General features: G+C 45.6%; 1 protein-coding gene across 7 annotated transcripts in view; it reads left to right on the top strand.

The window, feature by feature from the left end:
* Positions 1–26493, top strand: part of NAV2 (neuron navigator 2) — a 417518-nt gene that overhangs the window by 329208 nt on the left and 61817 nt on the right. For all 7 annotated transcript variants that reach the window (XM_069740400.1, XM_069740396.1, XM_069740398.1 and 4 more), the window contains exons 7-11: positions 6783–7797; positions 8524–8636; positions 9925–10033; positions 10568–10945; positions 16597–16719. In XM_069740400.1, coding sequence (XP_069596501.1) covers positions 6783–7797; positions 8524–8636; positions 9925–10033; positions 10568–10945; positions 16597–16719 — 1738 coding nt within the window. The remainder of the gene's footprint in view (positions 1–6782; positions 7798–8523; positions 8637–9924; positions 10034–10567; positions 10946–16596; positions 16720–26493) is intronic.

Genomic DNA, 26493 nt, shown 5'->3' with positions numbered 1-26493 from the left:
TCGGCATCAATGTGAATGCTGCTCTGGAGTATAAGGGTATGTGCACATGATGCAGATTTTGCTGCGGATCCGCAGCGTTTCCGCAGCTGCGGATCCGCAGCGTTTCCGCAGCTGCGGGTCCGCAGCAGTTTCCCATGCGTTTACAGTTCAATGTAAACCTATGGGAAACCAAAAACGCTGTGCACATGCTGCGGAAAAAAACGCGCGGAAACGCAGCGGTTTACATTCCGCAGCATGTCACTTCTTTCTGCAGATTCCGCAGCGGTTTTACATCTGCCCCTATGGAAATCCGCAGTTGTAAAACCGCAGTGAAAACCGCAGAAAAACCGCGGTAAATCCATGATAAATCCGCAGCGGTTTTCCACTGCGGATTTATCAAATTTGCTGAAATCCGCTGCAGAAAAATCCGCAGTGGAACTAGAATACGTGTGCACATACCCTAATACAGGCTGTAGCTCTGGATCAAATGAGTTCTTACAGGCGGTTGTCTTTGAGAAACTGCAAAGGCTTCTTTCTAAGGGTATGTGTACATGTTCAGTAATTAGCAGCACTTTGGAAGCAGCACATGTCCGCTGCGTCCAAAGCTCTGCTGGCTATTGAATGCAGGTGAATCCGCATGTGATCATTGAACCGTTCGGATTCACCGTGTCCAATACATTGTACAGTTGAAATTTATCTTGCGGAGACTCGCCTCTCCTCAACATAAATTGACATGCTGCGGTCTGGAAAGACGTGCCACATGTCCGTCTCTGCAGGTGAGCCGCTGGCATATGTGGATGTATAGTGGACATGGGATTTCTTGAAATCCCATCCACTATGCTGCACTATGTGCAAGTATGCAGCGTCCAACCCACATCCCCTAAGACAACCCTGTGCTGCCCCCAGGAATTACCAGTAAGACAGACTGATGGATGCACAGTAGCCACGGGTGACAGTCTGTAATACCAGCTGAAAGCGAAGGATATGAGCAGCTTCTGCTTCATAAGCTATGGTAAATTTACACCAGCTGTGGATACACAGACACCCCCTCCCCTAAATCCCTGGATGAAATGGAAGTAATTGTACATGAGAATTGTCTGCGAAGCACAAGCCCCGACCCTCTGATCCTAATCTCTAGACGAGCGTTAGAACTGATGGACGACATTGCACTGGTTACTCCTTATGGACGACATTGCACTGGTTACCCCTCCACAATTGATATTTAATCTTTTTTTACGTTTCCGCTCCCCCTTCTAATCTTCATGTCCGCTTCCTGGGGTTGGTGTTAGGTCTTTATAACTTTGTTCCTGCCCTTGTTTAGCTTCATCCTTTGAGGGTTTTATACCATAAGCAAACTGTTCAGAGCTGGGACCGGGCCAGGGACGGCTCAGGAGATATTAAGCAACTCATCCAAGATAAAAGTTTACTATGAAATTCTAAACGAGGAGTAAATCACATCTCCCGGGGCTTTCATCTCTGGTCGCCATCCGCCTGTCTGATATTTTCTGCAAAGCCTTGTGTGTATTCACGTGTCTGTGTGTTTTATATGTCTCCAGTGAAACCTGATCATTCCGAAAGCTTGATAATCCGGCACGGTGTCTGGCACACAGCGGATCACATTGATTATGGGTAAAAGGGATGTTGTTGCTTTGTAAAAGTAAATATTCTTATGTGAGCGCTTCCCCTTTATCCGGTTGACGTCGACTACTGATTACTTTAATTCAATTGGGTTTTCTGGTTTTACAGCAAAATAAATTCTGCAACTTCCTAATAAACTCTGTGGGGATTTTGTTCTTTGTCTGGTTCATTCTTTTCTCTGTCATTTGTGAGAGATCTTCAATTTATGTGGATTCTTTACGTGTTTGGAGTCTTTTTGGGTGGATTACTGCGCCTTGTATCTTATATTATGAACCATGTGTGCATTTGGGACTATTTGACTCTATGCCTGGTGCCGCAGATTCTGGACTTTGTGCTGCCGAGTCTGTATTTTGTGCTGTGTTTTCTATGATATGCTCCATGTGTGATTTCTGTACTTTTTGTGGATTGCTATATGTATTGCCCTGTGTGCATTTGGAACGGTTTTTCCTTGCTCTGGGAATTCTATATTTTTTAGATTTTGTTCTGTGGATTCTATACTGTGCTCTTGGTGTTTTCTTTATTTTGTGTGGATTTTGTACTTTTAGTGATTTCGGTAATTAGACTACTGCACTTTGTATTCTGGATTCAGGGCTCTAAATGCAAAGGACAGAAATCCGAAAATGTAGCAAAATAGCAAGGTACAAAATCCACAAAGAAACACACGGCACAAAATATAAAAAGACAAAATCGGCAGCACAAATTCCAGAACCTGAAGCTCAAAGCAGAGAATCCAAAACAGTCCTGAATGCGCACATAGTCCTGAATCCAGGATACAAAGTGCAGTAATCCAGTTACAGAAATAGTAAATACAATCAAAAAGTACAAAATCTACACACACAAAAAAAACACAAAGAACACAGCAGAAAATCTAAAAATACAGAATTTGAGCTTGAAGCAAAGAATCTAAAACAGTCCGGAATCAGGATACATTCAGGACTATTTTACATCCTCTGCCTTGAGCTGCAGATTATTCAATTTGTATTCTGTGTTGTGTCCTTTGTGGATTGTGTCCTTTGTGGATTGTGTCCTTTGTGGATTGTGTCCTTTGTGGATTGTGTCCTTTGTGGATTGTGTCCTTTGTGGATTGTGTCCTTTGTGGATCGTGTCCTTTGTGGATCGTGTCCTTTGTGGATCGTGTCCTTTGTGGATCGTGTCCTTTGTGGATCGTGTCCTTTGTGGATTGTGTCCTTTGTGGATTGTGTCCTTTGTGGATTGTGTCCTTTGTGGATTGTGTCCTTTGTGGATCGTGTCCTTTGTGGATCGTGTCCTTTGTGGATCGTGTCCTTTGTGGATTGTGTCCTTTGTGGATTGTGTCCTTTGTGGATTGTGTCCTTTGTGGATTGTGTCCTTTGTGGATTGTGTCCTTTGTGGATTGTGTCCTTTGTGGATTGTTTTTCTGTGGATTGTGTCCTCTGTGGATTGTGTCCTTTGTGGATTGTGTCCTTTGTGGATTGTGTCCTTTGTGGATGGTGTCCTTTGTGGATTGTGTCCTTTGTGGATTGTTTTTCTGTGGATTGTGTCCTTTGTAGATTGTTTCCTTTTGTGTATTGTGTCCTTTTGTGGATTCTGTACTTGAATCCTCTGCCCTGAGCTGCAGAATGTAGAGTTTGTGCTGCCGATTCTGTATTTTTATATTTTGTGCTGTGGATTCTGTGTTTGTGTTCTTTGTGTGTATTTTATGCTTTGTGATTTCTGTACTTTGTTTCTTGGACTCAGAACGCTTGGGTGGATTCAGGACTGTTTTGGATTCTGGGTCTTTGCCTTCTCTCTTCATATCTGTAGACAATGACAAGTAAAACAGATGTAGCCCAGTTCCTTTTTTTTTTGCGCGGCATCTGTTAAGGTGATACCGTCGCTTGTAGTAAAGGATTTACACAGTGTACAGTCTCTTAAATCACTATTACCACCTTCATTTCCTGGCTTGGTGAAATGCAGGGAATGAAAAGCTTCACGTTCTCACTTAATTTCTGCGTAGAAGAGGGAGCAGAGGGGATTGTGGGCGCAGACGGGACGTCTAATGGTCAGAATATTACTGCGGGGGAAACGAGACAAGTCTGGGCATCATCAGCGTATGGAGGATTTTATATACCCATCGAGCATGGATAAGGGACCATGTAGCACCGTACAGACTCCATACACGTGATGTCTGCTGCACGCTGGCAGTACACATTAATAGAAGTAGGTTGAACGGATGATCACTATGCCATACACATCTGGCTGGTGTATGGTCGCCTTAAAGGGGTTTTCCAGGACTTAGATCCTGATGACCTGTCAATAACAGATTATTGGGGGTTTGACATTTGGCACCTTCACCTGTTAGCAGGTCCTGCAGCGGACAGGAGTAAACGGTTTGGAAGCAAGGACATTACAGCCCTGTACCTTTCGCACTGGCTGTACTTGGGTACCAGGGCTCACCTCCTATTGAAGTGAATGGGAGCTGAGCTGCACTACCCGAGAAGTATATAGTCCGCAACACAAATTGCCAACAAATTGCTTTTTTGTTTCAAACAGTTGTGTTGTTTTTTTCTCTTTGTGACTCTTTGATTTGCGACAAATCAAACAGTTTGCTTTTTTTTTTTTTAGTTTGTGATTTAGGTTTTTTTTTTTTTTGTTTTTTGTTTTATACGTCAATGTGGATTTTCCAGATATTGTAAACAGATTAATGAAATGCAACGTAAAAAAAAAAAAGTTACAAAATCCCATAGTGATTTTCTGTTATTTTATTTTAGGCCATTTTTGTAACATTTTATGAAATGAGTGACGTTTCTTCTGAAAGGTCGCAAAACCGGCTAAAAACTAAAAAAAAAATTGGGGGCTTCGTGCAAAATTCACAAATCACGTGAGCCATTGGTGAAAACAAAAATGTCAATAAAAAGCAGGAGTTCAAAAAAATAAAAGAAAGCATGAATGATGAATCTGGCTCGTGTGTGGGATTGACAGAATTGTTGCAGAGTTGCACAAGGCCGGTGATACACGGACCGTGCTTGGATCTTAATACTTGGGCCGATTTCTGGGCGTCATGACGTGAGCTGCCTATTTGAAGCAGTTCCGGGCCGTACACTTTTTTCGTACCGCGGTGGGTAGTCCGTGTTTACACAGATCTGATGAATTATCTGTTGGCTGTAACGGATTACAATTTGTTCGCACTCCATAAAGGATCCTCTGGGAATGTTCTGAAGCCGAATCCGCCTGCTTGGGGTAAGTATGCTTATGTCAACAAACGCGGCTTCACTTCCCTTCCTGTCAAATAGCAGAATTCCCTGTGCCCCTCACATCCAAGTTATCAGTGCAAAAAGACTTGTAGCCTAAAACATGTACGTATAAGACTTAAAGGGACTTTCTGACCAAGAACACAACACTGTTACGGTTCAGTAATACATTGCAGATCATTCCGACACTGCAGCAAAACCACACCGTTTTTCTACAGTTTCAGAATAATTGCTGCTAGAGTTGAGCAAAAAGTTTTGCAGAAACCTGGTCCAGAGCCCTGTGAACCTCCTACTGATTAGTTGACCATAGGGCGACGTTACGTGTGCATCATATCATATAGAAGTAGGAAGGATCACTGGGGTCAGGTCCGGCAGTCAAAAACTGCCAACTTGGCATCTGGACCAGGTTTCTGAAAATCTTATTCCTCAACTCGAGTTGCTTCAAATAAACCTTCAAAGGGGTTATCACAATTCTTGAGATCGGTGGGGATCTCCGAAACCAGATTCCCAAGCGATTGTATGTTTCTCATCCATTTTTTGTAATCAATCTGATAAATGATATTTGTGGGGCAGCTCCTTTAATATCAGCGCTGCTGCAGTGGTCAGCGATCTTTGCAAGTTTCTTAACTGCTCATGTTTCCTGCAGCGGCCACTACAGGCAAAATGTAGTATTACATGTTCTAATAAAGGACCATGTAATAGTCGGCGGAGCTCAGGAGACTGAGAGCTGCTGTTGGCTATTCTTGTCTCTGACTTACAGAGAGAATACTGAACAAGTAATCCCTGCCTGATGCCAACATGCCCCAATAGGGATTCTGGAAAGGGGTGAAGGTAATTGTGCCAACTTAATACCCCCTGCAGAAGAAATGTGTGATTGCTCAGTGGATGCCAATAAAATACATGGTCGCTCCAAGGCCCCCAAATAACGAGTATGATCTATAGTGCTTCGTCTCCCTATATCCAGCATCACCCATTAGACAGGCATACAACATAATGGAATAAGATGGGGAATTGGGACTTGTGTATCCTTACACCTGAAGTTCACATAATCTTTTATGCTTCTTCAGTAATCCAGAAAATCTGGTAAAGATCCATGGATTAATGGAATTTTACAGCATTATTACTGCAACTCAGGTGGGCTGTAATGTAAGTCATTACCGTTCATGGAGGGGGTCTTCGATCTGGAATGAATGAAGTTGGGCAGGGTCCCTCCACCGGCTCTTAGCAGAGCCGCAGAGCTTTTATCTTACTTTGCGCTTTATCAGACACTTGTGGCTTTTCTTTAAAAATGGAAAAATGTTGATAGATGTCGGCCACTCCCCTGGTCCCGCAGATTGAAGGAAACACTTGGAACATGTCGCTCTCTGCAGGTTTTACTAATAGTTCAATGCTTGTGCGGCGCGCGGTAATCAGAAACGGGAGTCTCCGCACATGGAGCATATTAGAGGAATAGCGGACTCACAGGCCCGGGCCGCTCCTCTCCCCTTTTGACTTTCCGTTCCGAATACCGTTTTTAGCCATGTCTGTGCCTGGGAAAGTTAGACGTAAGGCATCCATTGATGTTGCCGTGACTGTTCAGAAGTCTAGGAAAGCTGTGCAGCAATTCTCACCTTATCGGTTGTCATCAAGATTTTCCAAAACCAGATATAGCAAAGACGGAGCGGATCTCTAGGTAATGACGTCTCATTTACTACAGAATTTGTAAGGCAGCGATGTGGAATGTAGGAATTTGTAAAGTGCGATGTGAAAAAGTTTGTTCCCTATTATTGCATATAAGTCACAGCAAAGCTTCAGATAAACTTCTGGCCAAAGCGTAATATGCAGGAAAACATCCGATAATGGTGGTGGGGGCAGCACCTATGTCAGTGGCTGGACCCCTAGTGATCATACATATATTGCTTAATACATGTATTTAACCTACTGGTGGAAGTAATTTTTCTCTGATGTTTGTTGCAGAGTCAGCCGAGGGCACCGTGCCGCAGCAGACGGGAATGAATGAGAATGTCCTGTCCTCCAGTAATAACCCTTCAGCCATACCCCAGCCTAACTCTACCAATAAACCATGGAGGAGCAAGTCCCTTAGTGCGAAGCACACCACGTCGTCTTCCATACTATCCGTTAAACAGTCGGTGCCGGATAGTCCTAAACAACCTCAAGAACCTCTGAAGCCTTCCCCCAACAACCAGAAATCCATGCTGGAAAAGCTAAAGTTATTCAATAGTAAAGGGGGCTCCAAAACTCCAGGGTCAGCACTGGAGGAGTCCCGGGACACCAGCTGCGAAAGACTTGACCAACTTTCCAACTTTGAAGGAGAAGAAATGGAAAACAGCGTGAAGAATGCCAACAGCATCAGCCCGTCTTCTCATAGCCCTAAGATAGCACTGAAGGGCATCGCCCAGAGGACGCTCGGCCGGGCGCTGACAAACAAGAAGAGTTCTCCAAAGGGCAGCGAGAAAGACAAGCAAAAGGAGAAGAACAAAGACCTTGCTAAAAGAGCCTCTGTTAGCGAAAAGTCCGAGGCGAAGGAGGAGTCCAAGGAAGAACCGCTCCCTGTATCCACCGACATGCCAAAAAAGACCTCTAAGATCGCCAGCTTCATCCCCAAAGGGGGTAAGAAAGAGGTCTCAGCCCCTGCTCACAGCGGAATACCAAAACCAGGGCTGAAAACCCCAGGAAAATCCTCAAGTGCCCCAGTCTCGGCCAAGGAAGGGGACCGAGGGCGCAGCGGAAAGACTGGTTCGGGGCTTTCTCTTCAGAAGACTCAACTGGACAACCGAAATTCCAGCTCCACGTCCAGTTTGGCCTCCTCTGAAGGGAAGGGGGTATCTGCAGCGGGCAGTGCCCAACCTGGCCCTGGGACGAACACGGTCACTCAGACTACGGGAAGTAATACAGTCAGTGTTCAGCTACCTCATCCTCAGCAGCAGTATAATCATCCAAACACCGCCACGGTGGCGCCCTTCATGTACAGGTACAGAGCCCGTGGGATGGATGGACACTCTGCCATGTGCTGTGTGTTTGTGTATGTGTGTATATATAGGTGCATGACCAAGCTGAAGCATAGCAGAAGTTGATTGTTTATACCCACGGCATAAATTGATTGACATTTTGCAGATTACTAATTCTGCTGCAGATATTTTATGCAGCTTGTGGTTGAGATTTCTTAAATTCTCTTCGACATTGTTGGTCTCTGTAATACTCAGTGGATTTTCTGCATATGGAAAATTTGCTTAGTATCAGCCTCTTTTAACAGGTGGAATATTTTCTTAGACGGACCCTTTCCCACCTGCAAAGAAACTACAATCTGTCCGGACCACCAGTCCTTTTACCAGCGATCATTACTGCTCACTTCTCAAGCTTGATCATGGCTCCCTCTAGTGGCAGCTCATGTGTAATGCAGAAATAAAAATGTAATGGGGGAGGGGGATAATAGTGTAGCCCTTTTCTGTGAATAGTTAAATGCTCAATCCAACCTTGATTTCTGTATCTTGAGAAAACTGCAGAAGAGGAGATGGTCTATAAGCAGAGTTTAATTAAGCCCCCATTGTGCGCTGTGTGGCGGATGAATCTGTATGTCGAGTTTTCTTTGTATGAATATTTCATGGTGGCAGAGACTGGATATAATCATTGTCAGATTATAGTGATGAATTATGTAGAGCCTCTGACTGTGTTGGCTTCTTCTTCCTGCCTTGTCTAGGTCTCAGACAGACAGTGAAGGGAATATTTCGGTGGAGAGCAGCACAGGAGGGATTCACATGGAGCCCCCGCTCTATAATAAGACGGGAACTTCCTGTGTGGAGGATCTGTCTGGTAAGTGGATTACGGGGTGACATTGTGACATCGCCCGTCTGCGCTCTTCACCCCCACGCACCAAGTAATGATCAGCTTCACAGTTAAGGTGTAAATCACACGTGCACGGATTATATCATGGCACATGACATGTTCTGAATGATGGATATTACATAGGAAGATATTAGAGAACTGATACTAGATACTCTGTATGGGCAAAAGTATGTGCCCCCCTCCACATCCCACCTACAGGAGCTTTCCTCACCTCCCATCCTACAGCCATGGACATTAATATGGAGTCGCCCCTCTGCAGATATAATGGCTCCCGCTCTTCTGGGAAGGATTTCTATGAGATTTTGGAGGAGTCGAGGCAACGTTTTGCCCCTTGATCCAGAAGAGCGTTTGTGAGGGCAGACCCTGATGTTGGGAGGAAGCTGGGCTCACAATCTCCGGTCTAAGGTGTTGGATGGGGCTGAGGTCCGGGCTCTGTGCCGCCGGTCATGTTCTTCCTCCACACTCCCCCAACCCATGTCTTTATGGACCTGGTTCATTGGGCGCAGTCATGGGGAACGGAAAAGGGTCTACTCTTAACTGTTCCCACAAAGCTGGAAGCTGCAATTGTCCACAATGTCTTGTGCTGAAGCTTCAAAGTTCTCCAGCCCAGGGGAGATTGTCTGTAAGCCCCTCAGCCTTCCAGATTCTAACTGTGGAAACTCCTACCATGAAGCTCCCGGCAGGGTCCAGTGTTTGTGCTGATACCAGAGGAGGTCTGGACTCTGCAGTCATGGAGTCAGCAGAGCGCTGGTGACTTTTCTGCCCTCTGCTCCTCAGCACTCGGCCCCCCACTCTGTAACATTACGGGGTCTCCACTTCTCAATAATATCAGTCATAGTTGATGGGGAAAGATTTAGGAGGGGCCGGATTTTATACATCTGGGTGGAAAGTGAAGAATGGAGTATTATACACTGGGGGGCCATGGGGCCAGATGTTATATACAGGGGTAATGGAGCAGGATTTTATGCACTGGGTGGCAATGGGGCCATATGTTATACATTGGGGCAAGGGGCTGGAGGTTATGCACTGGGGGACAATGGGGTCGAACGTTAAACACTGGTGGTATGGGGCCGGTTGTTAAACGCCGGGGGGCAATAGTACTGAATGAAAGATCTAAATTAAATGGTTAATATGTGCGGCCCATTACTTTAGTCCATATAGGATGGAATGATTGTTACATAGATAGGAGATAGATAGTAAATTGAACCATGACTTTTCCAATTAACCTGAATTATTTCTACTTCTCTTTTTTCAGGTGAAGATCCAGAAACCCGGAGACTCAGAACAGTGAAGAACATTGCTGACCTTCGGCAGAACTTGGAGGAAACTATGTCCAGCCTCAGGGGCACACAGATCAGCCACAGGTAGGGTCCGAGTGAGCACTAATCACACACCTCGAATAATCCATCATCTCAGGATTCACACCCTCCTTACAATCCTATGGAAATTATACTTAATGTAGATTTTCCAATGATTTCTTGCTTATAGTAAATGGAAGTATTCTTGTTTACACCGAGAGCAGCACAAACCTCTGCCCTGATATTTGCTGCAATGTATCCGTCCTGCTAATAAAGTGACAACATTCTAATTGCGCCATTATCGCCGTTAAAGAGGGGTTCCCACCTCCATCATTTATGTCTTATCTGTGGGATATGCCACTTCTGGGACCCAGATCTGTCTTGAGAATGAGGTCCTATCTTGTGTCATGATTGCCATGTGTCTTCCGCTCCCTTTTTGCTTCTATGGGAGTCCCGAAAATGGACGAACGTGCTTGCTCTCCAATTTTATGAACTCCCATAAATGTGAACTCCATTGCCCGGTGGCACTACAACATATCCTGTGCATTTGTTAAAAATGTCCCGTGTTCTTAAATCCCAATATGTCTGTTTTCCCTCCAGCACATTGGAAACCACGTTTGACAGCAACATAACTACTGAGATCAGTGGCCGCAGCATCCTCAGTCTGACTTCCCGGTCCACACCTTTATCATGGCGGCTGGGCCAGTCAAGCCCTCGTCTGCAGGCAGGAGATGCCCCATCCATGGGTAACGGGTACCCTCAGCGAGCCAGCGCCAGCCGCTTTATCAACTGTGAGCCCACGCGGTACGTGTACCCTGCACCTCTCAGAAGGCAGCTGGCTACCAGAGGCAACATGGGTCACAGTGACGACAAGGGGGATGACATGGATCTAGAGAGCGTCAGCGTCGATGCCACTGGATACATGAGCGATGGCGACGTCCTGAGCAAAAATATCCGAAGCGACGAGATCACCAGCGGGTAAGAAGCTCAGCTTTGTATATATTATGAAAAAATAATCTAGATTTAGAGGCTTGAATAGTTTTTTAGTTCTCATTGTACAGATGTTTTATTCTCCATTCACATGTAAAGCTTCTGCAGAATTGTTCTGATCCTGCAAATCATGTTCTGCTATTTTTCCTTGTGGGAGACGGACGTTTTTTCCCCAGCAATGTCAAAAGGTCTATAATAATGATAATAATAATGATGAATCTAGAAAATGAGCTAGAATCTCTGGAACAGGGGGATTCTACTGCATTTTGGTCCCATGATCTCATTCAATGAATGGCAACAGAAAATTTGCAAATCACCTCATTTATCAATGATGTTGTCTATACCGTATAACCCTGGAAAAAGCTTGTGGTACACTGCTTGTTGCCAGGTGTAATGTTTCTCTACCAGCAGACACACCTAGACTGATTGCAGGATGTGGGGTCAGGTTGTTGTCTCCCTGCTCTTGCTCTCCTGTCCTCCCCTGCATATATGCAATGTGACAGACAGGAGAGCAGGAGCAGAGAGAAGAATACCCTATAATTTTTGCATACTAGAGAGGTGGGCATTTGGTTCAAATAATGCTAGTCATTGGACAGCTAAATGGCAGGAGCAATGCATGCTGGAAAGTGAGGGAAAAGAAGTTCAGCACCTATAGTGCTGGCAGAATACTTGTGAAAAGAAGCCGTCTACATAAAAAAAATCAGCAGATGGCAGTGAGTCCATGAAAAACTTGACAATTCCTGGACCCATTAGATAGGTATGTGTAGCAAAAGTAGATTTGTCTTTTTGTGGGGAACGAGAATGAAAAAAAACGTGCCTTACTATTGGTGTACTGTAACTATCCCCAAACCAAAGCTGAAGGGGGAGGTATACTTCCAGGGTCTGTATTGCAACTTGTTATTATAGCCACCAGGTGGCGCTAAGACTACACGTCCCTCAGCACTTCTTGAGTTTCGTCTGCATATTATATAGTGCCCTGTACTCTCCCTGATGCTTTATGAATTTAGCATTTTTATATTCTTTTTTTTTTTTCTATTTGATTTAATTTTGCAATTTATCTGTAAATTATAAATTTCCTTGTCACCTCGAGACGTAATATTCACCAAACCTCACTGTAGACGTGAGCCAGGTTCCCCGCTCCAGTCGTCCAGGATTTCCTTGTGTGGCCCCCTTGGTAATTGTCTTCCCTGCTGGGCTGAATATAATGACTCTGAGCTGCTGGATCCTTCATCAGGAAGGAGCGAAGATCACAGGGACGAGGCCAAGCTGCTCACAACAAGGGCACAGAGGGAGAGACTTCCGATGTTTAGCCCTCGTGACATCCACGTTATTACCCCGTTCTGCGAACATAATTATTGGGGACTGGGATGAGAAGCATCACTGCGAGTGGAGTAGAACGGAGGGTGTCATTGTGAATTACAGCTTATGTAAGGCTTTACATGGGACTGCAAGGAGCAGGAACAGTACAATTATTATTCCAAAAGCCAAAAATGGACTACTTTACTAAATTACCCATCATCTATCATATGCTGAGAGTACTACTCTTATGTGATCGCCCATCATCTATCACATGCTGAGAGTACTACTCTTATGTGATCGCCCATCATGTATCACAGGCTGAGAGTACTACTCTTATGTGATCCCCCATCATCTATGACATGCTGAGTACTACTCTTATGTGATCGCCCATAGTTTATCAGAAGCTGAGTCCTGCCCTTATGTGATCGCCCATCATCTATCACAAGCTGAGATGTACTCCCCTTATGTGATCGCCCATCATCTATCACATGCTGAGCGTCCTGCCCTTATGTGATCGCCCATCATCTATCACAAGCTGAGATGTACTCCTCTTATGTGATCGCCCATCATGTATCACATGCTGAGAGTCCTGCCCTTATGTGATCGCCCATCATCTATCACAAGCTGAGATGTACTCCTCTTATGTGATCGCCCATCATGTATCACATGCTGAGAGTCCTGCCCTTATGTGATCGCCCATCATGTATCACATGCTGAGAGTACTGCTCTTATGTGATCACCCATCATCTATCACATGCTGAGAGTACTACTCTTATGTGATCTCCCATCATGTATCACATGCTGAGAGTACTGCTCTTATGTGATCACCCATCATCTATCACATGCTGAGAGTACTACTCTTATGTGATCGCCCATCATGTATCACAGGCTGAGAGTACTACTCTTATGTGATCCCCCATCATCTATGACATGCTGAGTACTACTCTTATGTGATCGCCCATCGTTTATCAGAAGCTGAGTCCTGCCCTTATGTGATCGCCCATCATCTATCACAAGCTGAGATGTACTCCCCTTATGTGATCGCCCATCATGTATCACATGCTGAGATGTACTCCCCTTATGTGATCGCCCATCATGTATCACATGCTGAGAGTCCTGCCCTTATGTGATCGCCCATCATTTATCACAAGCTGAGATGTACTCCCCTTATGTGATCGCCCATCATGTATCACATGCTGAGAGTCCTGCCCTTATGTGATCGCCCATCATCTTTCACAAGCGGAGATGTACTCCTCTTATGTGATCGCCTTTCATGTATCACAGGCTGAGAGTACTACTCTTATGTCATCACCCATCATCTACTGTATCACATGCTGGGAAAACGCCTCTTCAGTCATATTTCTTGATTTGGGGTCAGGCGCTGCGTTGCCTGAGCTGGAAGAAATGTGCTGGTGAATGGGCCACATCTGGGTGCGGCTGGTGTCGCCTGGTATCATAGCCTCAGGGGTTGTGCCCACTGACATGACAAGGTCTCAGCTATCTGTGCAGGTTAGCAACACCAGGAAACCATCCCGGGGGGCATCCTCACACTGGTGCCGGGTACAAGCAGCAGAAATGCACTGCGATCATTGGAGTGTGCAGCTTCCCTCCCTCCTCCCAGCTCCATGTAAACCGCACCAACCCTCTGATGCTGCAGACACCCGGCAGACACTGAGTGCGCAGACATCGGGGGCTCCTGTGAGGACACAGGTAGGGCCAGGAATTCACTCCTCATTTTGGGCATGAAGAGGGATGTTCCTTGCTTCTTGGGTAGAGTATGACTAGATTGCAAGCTGCTGTGCACATTAGGACAGACATAGCCCCCAATTTAGTAAGAAACTGCATGAAAGGCAATTCCTAAATATAATGTTTAGCTAATGTGCACAAGTTTTCTATGATGGACAGAGTAATATGAGTCTCCGCGTGCTTGTCCTTTACATTGGGGGAACAAGCTACCCTGGTGTGGGGGGATTACACGGCGGAGGATCGTGCACTGAAAACGGATCTGTCTCTAGAACCGCTACACCGGTTGTAATCCATATAATGGGGTCTGCCGGGAGCTCCCCCACCTATTATACTGAGACTAATGGGAGAGGGATCATATGGACTAACGTGCAGCTCTGCGGAATTAGGCACCTGGCTTTTAGGGATTAGTCCTGGTTTATTGCTTTATTTTATTATCCCGTGTGGATTACACATCCTGAGCTGTTAGCAGATTATTATCACATTATATCAGGCTAGTAGGTAAATGAGCGAATATACGGGCTGCAGGTTCTCAGCACTGGGGATATGTGATCTTATTACAGAACTCAGCCTCTTCCCAGCCCCAGAATGGCTGATAACAGGGAGTAATAACGTGTGCGCACTAACCAATAGGTGTACAGACAAAAGACTTCAAGCATCATGTCTCTTTATGGTCAGGTATAAGTTTAGTGGATATATATTCCTAAGTGTCTGGCTGCAGAGGACGACCATAGTTCACTCCTCAGCCTGGAATGTGCCGCGCTGCTTTCATCTCCTCCACACGGAGCTCAATCACCGCAGTGTGGAAAATGGTCTGCAGCCATCATAAGGGTCTGTGTGTATGTCCTGGAGAGAGGAAATCCCCCACACTGATGGAGTATACACAGTCCTATTATAGTTATACTATATTCATGGAGGTAAATGGTAGTATTATAGTAGTTATATCCTTGTACATAGGGGCAGTATTATAGTAGTTATATTCTTGTACATAGGAGCAGTATTATAGTAGTTATATCCTTGTACATAGGGGCAGTATTATAGTAGTTATATCCTTGTACATAGGGGGCAGTATTATAGTAGTTATATTCTTGTACATAGGGGCAGTATTATAGTAGTTATATCCTTGTACATAGGGGCAGTATTATAGTAGTTATATTCTTGTACATAGGAGCAGTATTATAGTAGTTATATCCTTGTACATAGGGGCAGTATTATAGTAGTTATATTCTTGTACATGGGGCAGTATTATAGTAGTTATATTCTTGTACATAGGGGGCAGTATTATAGTAGTTATATTCTTGTACATAGGGGCAGTATTATAGTAGTTATATTCTTGTACATAGGGGCAGTATTATAGTAGTTATATTCTTGTACATAGGAGCAGTATTATGGTAGTTATATTCTTGTACATAGGAGCAGTATTATAGTAGTTATATTCTTGTACATAGGGGCGGTATTATAGAAGTTATATTCTTGTACATAGGGGGCAGTATTATAGTAGTTATATTCTTGTACATGGAGCAGTGTTATAGTAGTTATATTCTTGTACATAGGAGCAGTATTATAGTAGTTATATTCTTGTACATAGGGGCAGTATTATAGTAGTTATATTCTTGTACATAGGGGCAGTATTATAGTAGTTATATCCTTGTACATAGGGGCAGTATTATAGTAGTTATATTCTTGTACATAGGAGCAGTATTATAGTAGTTATATCCTTGTACATAGGGGCAGTATTATAGTAGTTATATTCTTGTACATAGGGGGCAGTATTATAGTAGTTATATTCTTGTACATAGGGGGCAGTATTATAGTAGTTATATTCTTGTACATAGGAGCAGTATTATAGTAGTTATATCCTTGTACATAGGGGCAGTATTATAGTAGTTATATTCTTGTACATAGGGGGCAGTATTATAGTAGTTATATTCTTGTACATAGGGGGCAGTATTATAGTAGTTATATTCTTGTACATGGGGCAGTATTATAGTAGTTATATTCTTGTACATAGGGGGCAGTATTATAGTAGTTATATTCTTGTACATAGGGGCAGTATTATAGTAGTTATATTCTTGTACATAGGGGCAGTATTATAGTAGTTATATTCTTGTACATAGGAGCAGTATTATGGTAGTTATATTCTTGTACATGGAGCAGTGTTATAGTAGTTATATTCTTGTACATAGGAGCAGTATTATAGTAGTTATATTCTTGTACATAGGGGCAGTATTATAGTAGTTATATTCTTGTACATAGGGGCAGTATTATAGTATTTATATTCTTGTACATAGGAGCAGTATTATAGTAGTTATATTCTTGTATATAGGGGCAGTATTATTGTAGTTACATCCTTAAATCTTAAAGTTGATCATTGCCTTTGTGCCTGTTTTTTTTGTCTAATTTTGTTTTTTCTGGCACCAAAGGTTGCAAAAAGCAGTTCAAGACAGAAAAAAATTCAATTTTTAACTTTGTGTCGACTTCATGAATCGCGTGCACCATTTTAATGAATTTTGCACCAAAAGCGTGTCTGGAGTTGCTCTTTTTCTTTCTATAACATTCTGCATCTTTCCAACGTGTGCCTTGTTCCCTTGTTGCAGTTATATGACAGATGGAGGACTGGGCCTTTACACCCGGAGACTGAATCGTCTGCCTGACGGGATGGCGGCTGTGCGGGAAACACTTCAGCGAAACACTTCTGTGGGACAAGGAGACGCTGACAGGTGGGAGTGCGCGCTGTCTGCCCTGTATTCATAGTAACACCGCCTGAGTGTTGTACAAATCTAGAATTCTTCCTCTACAATCAGTCTGTTACTTAGAATTGCCTGTGAATGTTTATAGGGGAACCTCGTTGCCTAGTTTGACCCCAGGCCTCTTGGGACCTAACATGCAGTAATGTCCAGTTTTCTGGGAACTGTATAGAATGTAGAACCTTTTCTTTGTCTAGGACAAGATCTCTGGGTTTTTTTTTCCTTTTTTTTCATGTATAGTTTTGCTGGTCACAATCCTATTGTTCTCCTGGACCTTTACCCTCTGCTATGAATGATGATCCTTGCCCAATGCAATACTTGGGGGGGGGGGGTCAATACCTGGGGGGTGAGATCACTGGGACATGTCATGAGTGGATGTTGTATCCTTGTGTCAGGTGGGATTTGGGTGCAGACCTGAATGAGCCCCTTCTGGGGTACATCCGCACGCATGTGCCCCCCTCTAACTGCATGGCCGATTAACGCCCCAACCTTGCAGTGTGATTATAGCCCATGATCAGATGGGTCGCCATTATGGGTCTTCCCCTGCACCTCAGAATAATGGTGCTAATGATTGCCTTAGTGAGCCTCATTATACCCCCGTTCTCACCATGGACGTGGCGGCCCCCCAGTGCCGTATGTGCCGCTCACATTGTGTGCCTATTTATAGTAGCATGCCTTAACTAGTCACTGGAGCCATACATTCCTCCATGCGGTGATAAATGAGTGCACCCCTGTAGATGGGGAACCTTTAGCAACTGCTACAGTGCTGCACGCTATGGCATGTCTGTGGCTTACTTGCAATGCATGCTGGGAGTTTTAGTTCTGGAGGTCAGGTCAGCCCTGGAGATATGGCCAGCGTCGGCTTGGAAAGCTTTAATCTTTCTTAGATCCTTACAACAGGTGGGTCTTGAAGTTTCAGGGACCACCCCAGGCTGATTGATATGGAGAGCTCGGGGGACACTGGTACGGTTCTCCTCTGGATTACGGGTGGGATTTAACCAGGAGACTAATGACCCCCATCATCCTTTCCTGGTAGTGGTGTAAGGCTTTACATGATTGATCTCCTATGTCATTTTTTTTCTACTTGTTTTTTACTATTTTAGTTTTTGATCTTTTGTTTTACTATATGTCTTATTCTCTAATTACATCCAAAGCTGCATTTAACGTTGTTCTTAATATCCCAAACTCGCGATAATATCGGCACATTTTTTACATTAATTGTTCTCTATATGTAGATGTAATCTGTATCATCATCAGAGGTTATCAGTCACTGCCTCACTTTTTACTGAAGTCAGCCTAACTATGTCTGTACTAAGATCGCAGCTCTGCAGGATGTGGACCTGGGAGGTATTTCAGACTCGTTGGATGACTCAGGCGGTTCCTGGAAAAGAGCAGATCAGATCCCTTTGTCGTTATTGTGCGGCTCCTCCGTTTCCCATCATCCCCCCCTTCATCAGTAAAGCTGGCCATAGGCATAATACAAGATGAGGTCATTGCCCTACCTCCCATGCCTGCCCGAAGTAAAATAGGGGCGATCCCAGGTGCTACCTGAGCAGACTGACGCTGCGGAAAACTCAAGAGCTGTCATCCTCACGTTTCTGTGTACTGCAGCCTGCGGTGCCTGGAAAGTGAGCAGAAATATGAGCAAAGTATAAGTGAGTACAGAGCGCTCTGGAGCACTGTGTGCTTTCCCACACTCAAGGTACACATTCACACCATTGTGTGAGCTGGCCCTTTAATTCTTCCCTAGGCCGGTTCTCTCCAGTCTGTATGGTCGCAGATAGTCGTATCCCTGTATGTGTTCTGTATCCTGCATGGTCGCAGGTGAGAGACTCGCCAGCCAAAATGTCAGTGCAGCTCTGGAGTATAATGCAGGATGTCACTCCGGATCAGTAATGTAATGTATGTACACAGTGACTGCACCAGCAGAATAGTGAGTGCAGCTCTGGAGTATAATGCAGGAAGTTACTCCGGATCAGTAATGTATGTACACAGTGACTGCACCAGCAGAATAGTGAGTGCAGCTCTGGAGTATAATACAGGATGGAACTCCGTATCAGTAATGTAATGTATGTACACAGTGACTGTACCAGCAGAATAGTGAGTGCAGCTCTGGAGTATAATGCAGGAAGTTACTCCGGATCAGTAATGTAATGTATGTACACAGTGACTGCACCAGCAGAATAGTGAGTGCAGCTCTGGGGTATAATACAGGATGTCACTCCGGATCAGTAATGTAATGTATGTACACAGTGACTGCACCAGCAGAATAGCGAGTGCAGCTCTGGAGTATAATACAGGATGTCACTCCGGATCAGTAATGTAATGTATGTACACAGTGACTGCACCAGCAGAATAGTGAGTGCAGCTCTGGAGTATAATGCTAGATGTAACTCAGTATCTGTAATGTAATGTATGTACACAGTGACTGCACCAGCAGAATAGTGAGTGCAGCTCTGGAGTATAATGCTAGATGTAACTCAGTATCTGTAATGTAATGTATGTACACAGTGACGGCACCAGCAGAATAGTGAGTGCAGCTCTGGAGTATAATACAGGATGGAACTCAGGATCAGTAATGTATGTACACAGTGACTGCACCAGCAGAATAGTGAGTGCAGCTCTGGAGTATAATACAGGATGTCACTCCGGATTAGTAATGTAATGTATGTACACAGTGACTGCACCAGCAGAATAGTGAGTGCAGCTCTGGGGTATAATACAGGATGTCACTCCGGATCAGTAATGTAATGTATGTACACAGTGACTGCACCAGCAGAATAGTGAGTGCAGCTCTGGAGCATAATACAGGATGTAATTCAGAATCAGTACAGGATCAGTAATGTATGTACACAGTGACTGCACCAGCAGAATAGTAAGTGCAGCTCTGGAGTAAAAGAGCTGTTATGCATTGTGTGATAATATACACCATTAGCAATGAGTGTCGTGTCGATGACGGCTGATTTTACACCTCCAGTGTTATCAGCTATCAGCATGTCCTGACAGCACCAATACCTGCATCGCTGTGTGATATCCTGAGTGCCGTGGGCTTGTCTGGGTGGATCGTGGCCTCTGGCTGTGTAATGTCATACAATGCTAATTAATCAGATCGATCACATTCTTACTTTTTTCCCCATTGTCAGCATAATAGACCAGAGAGCAGTCATCTCGGCCATAGTCCTTTCTCTCCGTGGCCCCCACAGACAGGCAAATATTTGTCAGCCGGATTTTGCGGTCATGTTTGCTATGGGCTTAGCACGGACTTTACATGGAGGGTCATAGTTCCGGATGCCCAGCTGCTCCCAAGAACTCTCCCTCATATATCCCATTTATAAGCAAAAAATATATGGATTAAAAATCAATGGGCAAGTTTTGTCCTATGGAACGACTGATAGAAATCTCCAGTGGTGCAAACATTCACTATTATGTGTGATTGATATGAGCTTATAACGCTCCGCTCTGATATAATCTTCAGCCTATGCTTGCAGTTAGGTCATTAGCAGGGTGGGCTCCGTGCGGTGCATTCTCGCAGGGTCCGGCTGATGGTTATCATGCTGTGGGAGCCACTGTTTATTACCACAGTTTCAATGACTTTGTAGGTCATTCGATATGTCATGTCCGACTGGAGCCTCCCGACAATCATTAACTCCAGGAAATGCCCTCTCTATCAGCTGCAGTAATTACATGGGGGCGCAAACTTTTCCAAGGCCTCTGCCCAGAGGAGCGTTCCCATGCAGTCAGCAGATCGCCTTCAGCCGGAATTTATCCCACTATTTACACAATGCCAGAGATTAAAACTGAAAATTCCGCTCATGGCTGCGATCCCAGCGGACACGATTTTTAGGACTCGTTCTGCCATTGTATTGAATCATTACCCATGGAGGCTCCTAAATAGTCACAGTTCACGGTGCGACTCCACAGGCTAATAGAGGTAGCAGGTCATTATGAACACCGGGTCTGTGCCTTCTGGATTCACACCTTTTTATTTCTGGGCACATAGCAAAAAATAGTTTTACCAAATGAAAACCTACAGACTGGGATTTTCCCATTTCAAAATCGAATAATGTTACATGTTCCCCAACTAGAAGCCCTTTATCTACGTTATAACAAAGGAAAAAAATAATAATAAAAGTAGCTGTGCACTGGAGAATGAGACGATACAGAGGCTGCTCAACAGTAATGATGGGGGATCACTGTCATAAACCCCAAAGATGGTGAATAGATTGTGAACCCCATTTGGGATAGTGATGAAAATGTGACGGAATATGATGGTGCTATATAAGCAAAGCATAATAAATAATAGTAATGAAAAGGCCGGACTCCAATACTACAGATACTTATGAAATTAGTCTGCATATAAAGTCACTAAAATGCTAATTCATTGTTTCTAGGAATGAGCCTGTATTATGCTCTAGAGCTGCACTCACTATTCTGCTGGTGCAGTCACTGTGTACATACATTACATTACTGATCCTGAGTTACATCCTGTATTATACTCCAGAGCTGTACTCACTATTCTGCTGGTGCAGTCACTGTGTACATACATTACATTACTGATCCTGAGTTACATCCTGTATTATACTCCAGAGCTGTACTCACTATTCTGCTGGTGCAGTCACTGTGTACATACATTACATTACTGATCCTGAGTTACATCCTGTATTATACTCCAGAGCTGCACTCACTATTCTGCTGGTGCAGTCACTGTTGTGACAAAACACTCTGGGATCGCCTTTGCTGGGGTCAAAGGACACGTGGTTTGTGCATTGAATCTGAGGCGTACAGCAGGTTTCTGAGCAGGCTGACCTCAGGTCAGATTTATTAACGTGAAAGCAACACAAAAAACAAAACATAAAAATAAATCCTAGCCTGTCCGGCACTAACTAAACAAATACGTTGCTATCTCAACAACTGGGGGGCTTCTCCCACCCAGCTAACATTACACAATTCTTGAGCAGAGCTCTTCACTCACGTTTGTCCCACACAGGCAGGCAATCTGTGTGCCCCAGGCAGACACTGGAAACACCCAGCTGGTCATCTTTTATTCCTGCAATCATTAACCAATTAGCACCCTGAAGATACTGAGTGGCCTAATTCACATAGGACAAACACCTGGGCGATATATATCTGCCTCCAAATACCACACCAGCATGAGTCTTACATATCCCCCCCCTTGCTCAGACCACTCCGGTCGAGCAAGAACACTTTTGAAACAGTGCACTCGGGATAGGGCATCGGCGTTCCCCATCTGCACCCCAGGTCGGTGCTCTACCGTAAAAGAGTAAGCCTGCAGGGCAAGGAACCACCGGGTTACCCAACTATTACGATCTTTGTGGAGGTGCATCCACTTGAGAGGGACATGGTCTGTGACCAGCCTAAACTTCCTACCGGCTAGGTAATACTTGAGGGAGTCGAGAGCCCACTTAATGGCTAGGCACTCTTTTTCAACCACCGCATACCTCTGCTCATGTACATTCAGTTTCCGACTGAGGTAGAGGACCGGGTGTTCGACTCCGTCCCTCACCTGGGAAAGTACAGCTCCGACACCAGTATCAGAGGCATCAGTTTGTACCACAAACTCGCTGCTGAAATCAGGAGTCACTAGTACGGGCTTAGAGCACAAAGCCCGTTTCAGGCTGTGGAAGGCCTCTTCAGCAGCTGAGGTCCATTTTACCATGACGGAACCCTTCCCCTTGGTAAGATCCGTCAAGGGAGTAGCCAAGGCTGCAAAATTGGGTATGAACCGGTGATAATAGCCGGCAATCCCCAGGAAAGCCTGTACTTGTTTTTTGTTCACTGGTTGTGGCCAGCCCTGAATTGCCTGTATTTCGTCGATCTGGGGTTTAACCACTCCTCGGCCAATCACGTAGCCCAAGTATCGGGCTTCTTCAAGCCCGATGTGGCATTTCTTGGGGTTTGCCGTTAAACCTGCATCTCGCAGGTCATCAATCACCGCTTGTACCTTCTGGAGATGAGTTTCCCAGTCCATGCTGTAAACTACGATGTCATCCAGGTAGGCAGAAGCGTACTGTCTGTGAGGCCTCAAGACTCGATCCATCAATCTCTGGAACGTTGCGGGAACTCCGTGAAGTCCAAACGGCGCATAGACATACTGGAACAGACCTTCCGGTGTAGCAAATGCCGTCTTCTCTCTGGCCGCCTCGGCCAGAGGAATCTGCCAGTACCCCTTTGTTAAATCCAGGGTCGTAATGTATCGGGCTTTACCAAGCCGGTCGATCAACTCATCGACCCGGGGAATAGGGTACGCATCAAATTTAGAAACTGCATTCAGTTTCCTAAAGTCATTACAAAACCGGATGGAGCCATCCGGTTTAGGTATCAACACAATTGGACTGGACCAGGCGCTGTGTGACTCCTCAATGACTCCTAAGTCCAACATTGCCATCACTTCCCGGGAGACGGCTTCACGGCGGGCTTCCGGAATCCGGTAGGGCTTCACATGAACAGTGACGCCAGGCTCTGTGACAATCTCATGTTTCACCAACTTAGTCCGGCCAGGTTTTTCGGAGAAAAACTGTCGGTTCTGTAACAAAAATTGCTTAACCTCAGATTTTTGTCGTTCTGAGAGAGTCTCAGCAACCTGCACCTCTGGTACAGTAGGTGAACAAACTGGACGGGGCAGATCCGCCGTTAGGGCAGAGCGGTCTTTCCAGGATTTTATCAGATTCACATGATAAATCTGTTCCGGTTTTCTCTTACCCGGCTGGTACACTTTATAGTTCACTTCACCAACTCTTTCTCGGACCTCAAATGGGCCCTGCCATTTCGCCAGGAATTTACTATCCACCGTAGGGATTAGGACCAACACCCTATCGCCGGGTGCAAATGTACGGACCTTAGCGCCTCTATCATAACTTTGCCTCTGGGCTCCCTGGGCCTGTAACATATGGTCCCTAACAATGGGCATGACAGCGGCAATACGATCCTGCATTTGTGTTACATGGTCGATCACCGTTTTAAAGGGAGTGACTTGACCTTCCCAGGTTTCTTTTGCGACGTCCAGCAGTCCCCGGGACGACGGGCGTACAACAGTTCGAAAGGCGAAAACCCTGTGGAAGACTGGGGAACTTCCCTAATGGCAAACAGCAAATAGGGTAACAAGTAATCCCAGTTCTTCCCATCTTTGTCTATCGCCTTCCGGAGCATCTGTTTTAAGGTTTTGTTGAAGCGCTCCACCAGGCCATCTGTTTGAGGGTGATAGACAGACGTACGCAACGGGTCTATTTGTAAGAGCCTGCAGAGCTCCTTCATTACCCTCGACATAAAGGGAGTCCCCTGGTCGGTGAGTATCTGTTTTGGAATTCCCACCCGACTAAACACTTGTACCAATTCCTTGGCGATCGTCTTGGTAGCTGTGTTATGCAAAGGGACGGCTTCCGGGTAACGAGTGGCATAGTCCATGATGACGAGGATATGTTGGTGCCCACGTGCGGATCGGGGAAGGGGCCCAACCAAATCCATCCCAATTCTCTCAAAAGGGACCCCGATAATAGGAAGGGGTACCAAAGGGCTACGGAACTGAGATTTAGGGGCCGCGACTTGGCACTCTGGACAGGACTCACAATAGTTACGCACATCACAATGTATTCCAGGCCACACAAAACAATGCAATATCCTTTCTGTGGTTTTCTGTACCCCCAGATGTCCCCCCATTATATGTCCGTGGGCCAAATCCAGTACCTTCCGCCGATAAGGTTTGGGTACCACTAACCGTTGCACTGTGTCTTCCCCTTTTTTTTCTACCTGGTAGAGCAAATCATTTTCAAGAACCATATACGGGTACGCTAGCCTAGTGTCAGGTTCTACGGGTACCCCATTTATCATTTTTACATTTTTCCTAGCCGGAGTTAGGGTAGGATCTTTCATTTGCTCGCTGTGGAAGTCATCCACCTGGACTCCCAAATCTGGCAGGCAGGGTGCCGGATGGCTGTCTGCCTCCGCCTCTCGCTGAGGTTCCTCAGTTTCCTCCGTTTCCCCCGCCATGACGGAGAAGGGGTACTGAAGGTTAGATTCACTAACCTCCCCAGCAACATCTTCCTGTGGGGTCTCCTCTAGGAACTCGGGACCTCCAGATGGCATGGGAGAAGATTCACGGGTACAGCTACCGTGAAGGAGCAACTGATTCTCCCACAACTGCCAGAAATAGGGAAAATCCCTTCCCAGGATTACATCCTGTAACAATGCGGGAACGAGTCCCACTTTGTGCTGCACTGACCCATAAGGAGTAGAAATCCATATGACCGCTGTTAAGTACGAGCGGGTGTCACCATGCACACACGTCACAGAAAACTTGTCAGACGGACCAGATGGAAGTGCCACCAGACTAGCTTTCACCAGAGTCACCACACTTCCAGAGTCTAATAATGCCACAACATTTTTCCCATCAACAGATAATTTACACAGGTGTTTCACTGTATCATTTTGACCCGCATTCACACTCACTAGCTGTGTAACCAAAGACATGCGTTTTCTAGAGTCTATAACGTCGCACTGCATGGGTTCAGCGGTAACAGGACAGTTCGCAGAAACATGACCCTTCTCATGGCAGCGGAAACACCTAACAGGTCCCCTACTGAGACCACCGTCCAATACTCTTGGTCTCGGAGTGCGAGCAGTCCCGGACTCCTCCCCCACAGTTTTAAGCGATTTTCCTTCACCCGTGGTCCCTGGAACAGTCTTACCGGTTCCACGAGGAGGAGGCACAGACCGGGGGTTGGCGGTGTCGTCGGGAAGTCCTTCTGCCACGGAATAACGCTCGACCAACTCCACAAGTTGATCCGCTGTCGTGGGATTTCCTTGGCTTACCCACCTTTTCAGCGCTGGGGGTAGTACTCTCAGGTACTTGTCCAGGACAACCCGCTGGATTATTTCGGGTATTGTCAGTACCTCGGGTTGCAGCCATTTCTTTGTCAAGTAGATCAGGTCGAACATCTGAGACCGCGCCGGTTTATCTTGCTGGTATGTCCACTGATGTACCCTCTGTGCACGGACAGCCGTCGTCACACCCAGCCGGGCCAGGATCTCAGCTTTCAGCTTCTCAAAGTCCTGAGCGACCTCCGGGTCCAAATCATGGTAAGCTTTTTGGGCCTCGCCGGAGAGAAACGGGGCAATCAAATCGGCCCATCGTGCCTTCGGCCACTTCTCTCTCAATGCCATCCGCTCAAACGTTGTCAGGTATGCCTCGACGTCATCTTCTGCAGTCAGCTTTTGCCAGTATCGACTCACATGGATCCTTCTGGACTCTGCTTCTGGGTCAGCGTCAGGCACCAGGCGCTGCGCCACCTGTTGGAGAAGTTGGCGGTCTGCAACCGTCATGTCCAGTAACTCCTTCAGCTGTGCGGCCATCAAGCGATTAGCTTCGTGCTGTGCGGCAGTGGCCTGCTGCTGTACGGCAGTGGACTGTACTAAGGCTTTCACCACGTCTTCCATGCTGTCGCCTGTGCCACGGTATGCCCGCGTTCTCCACCACAATGTGACAAAACACTCTGGGATCGCCTTTGCTGGGGTCAAAGGACACGTGGTTTGTGCATTGAATCTGAGGCGTACAGCAGGTTTCTGAGCAGGCTGACCTCAGGTCAGATTTATTAACGTGAAAGCAACACAAAAAACAAAACATAAAAATAAATCCTAGCCTGTCCGGCACTAACTAAACAAATACGTTGCTATCTCAACAACTGGGGGGCTTCTCCCACCCAGCTAACATTACACAATTCTTGAGCAGAGCTC

Source organism: Ranitomeya imitator, chromosome 9 (genome assembly GCF_032444005.1).
Source record: "Ranitomeya imitator isolate aRanImi1 chromosome 9, aRanImi1.pri, whole genome shotgun sequence".
Classification (NCBI taxonomy): Eukaryota; Metazoa; Chordata; class Amphibia; order Anura; family Dendrobatidae; genus Ranitomeya; species Ranitomeya imitator.
The sequence above is the reverse complement of the archived record's forward strand: the minus strand, read 5'-3'. Positions and strand labels throughout refer to the sequence as shown.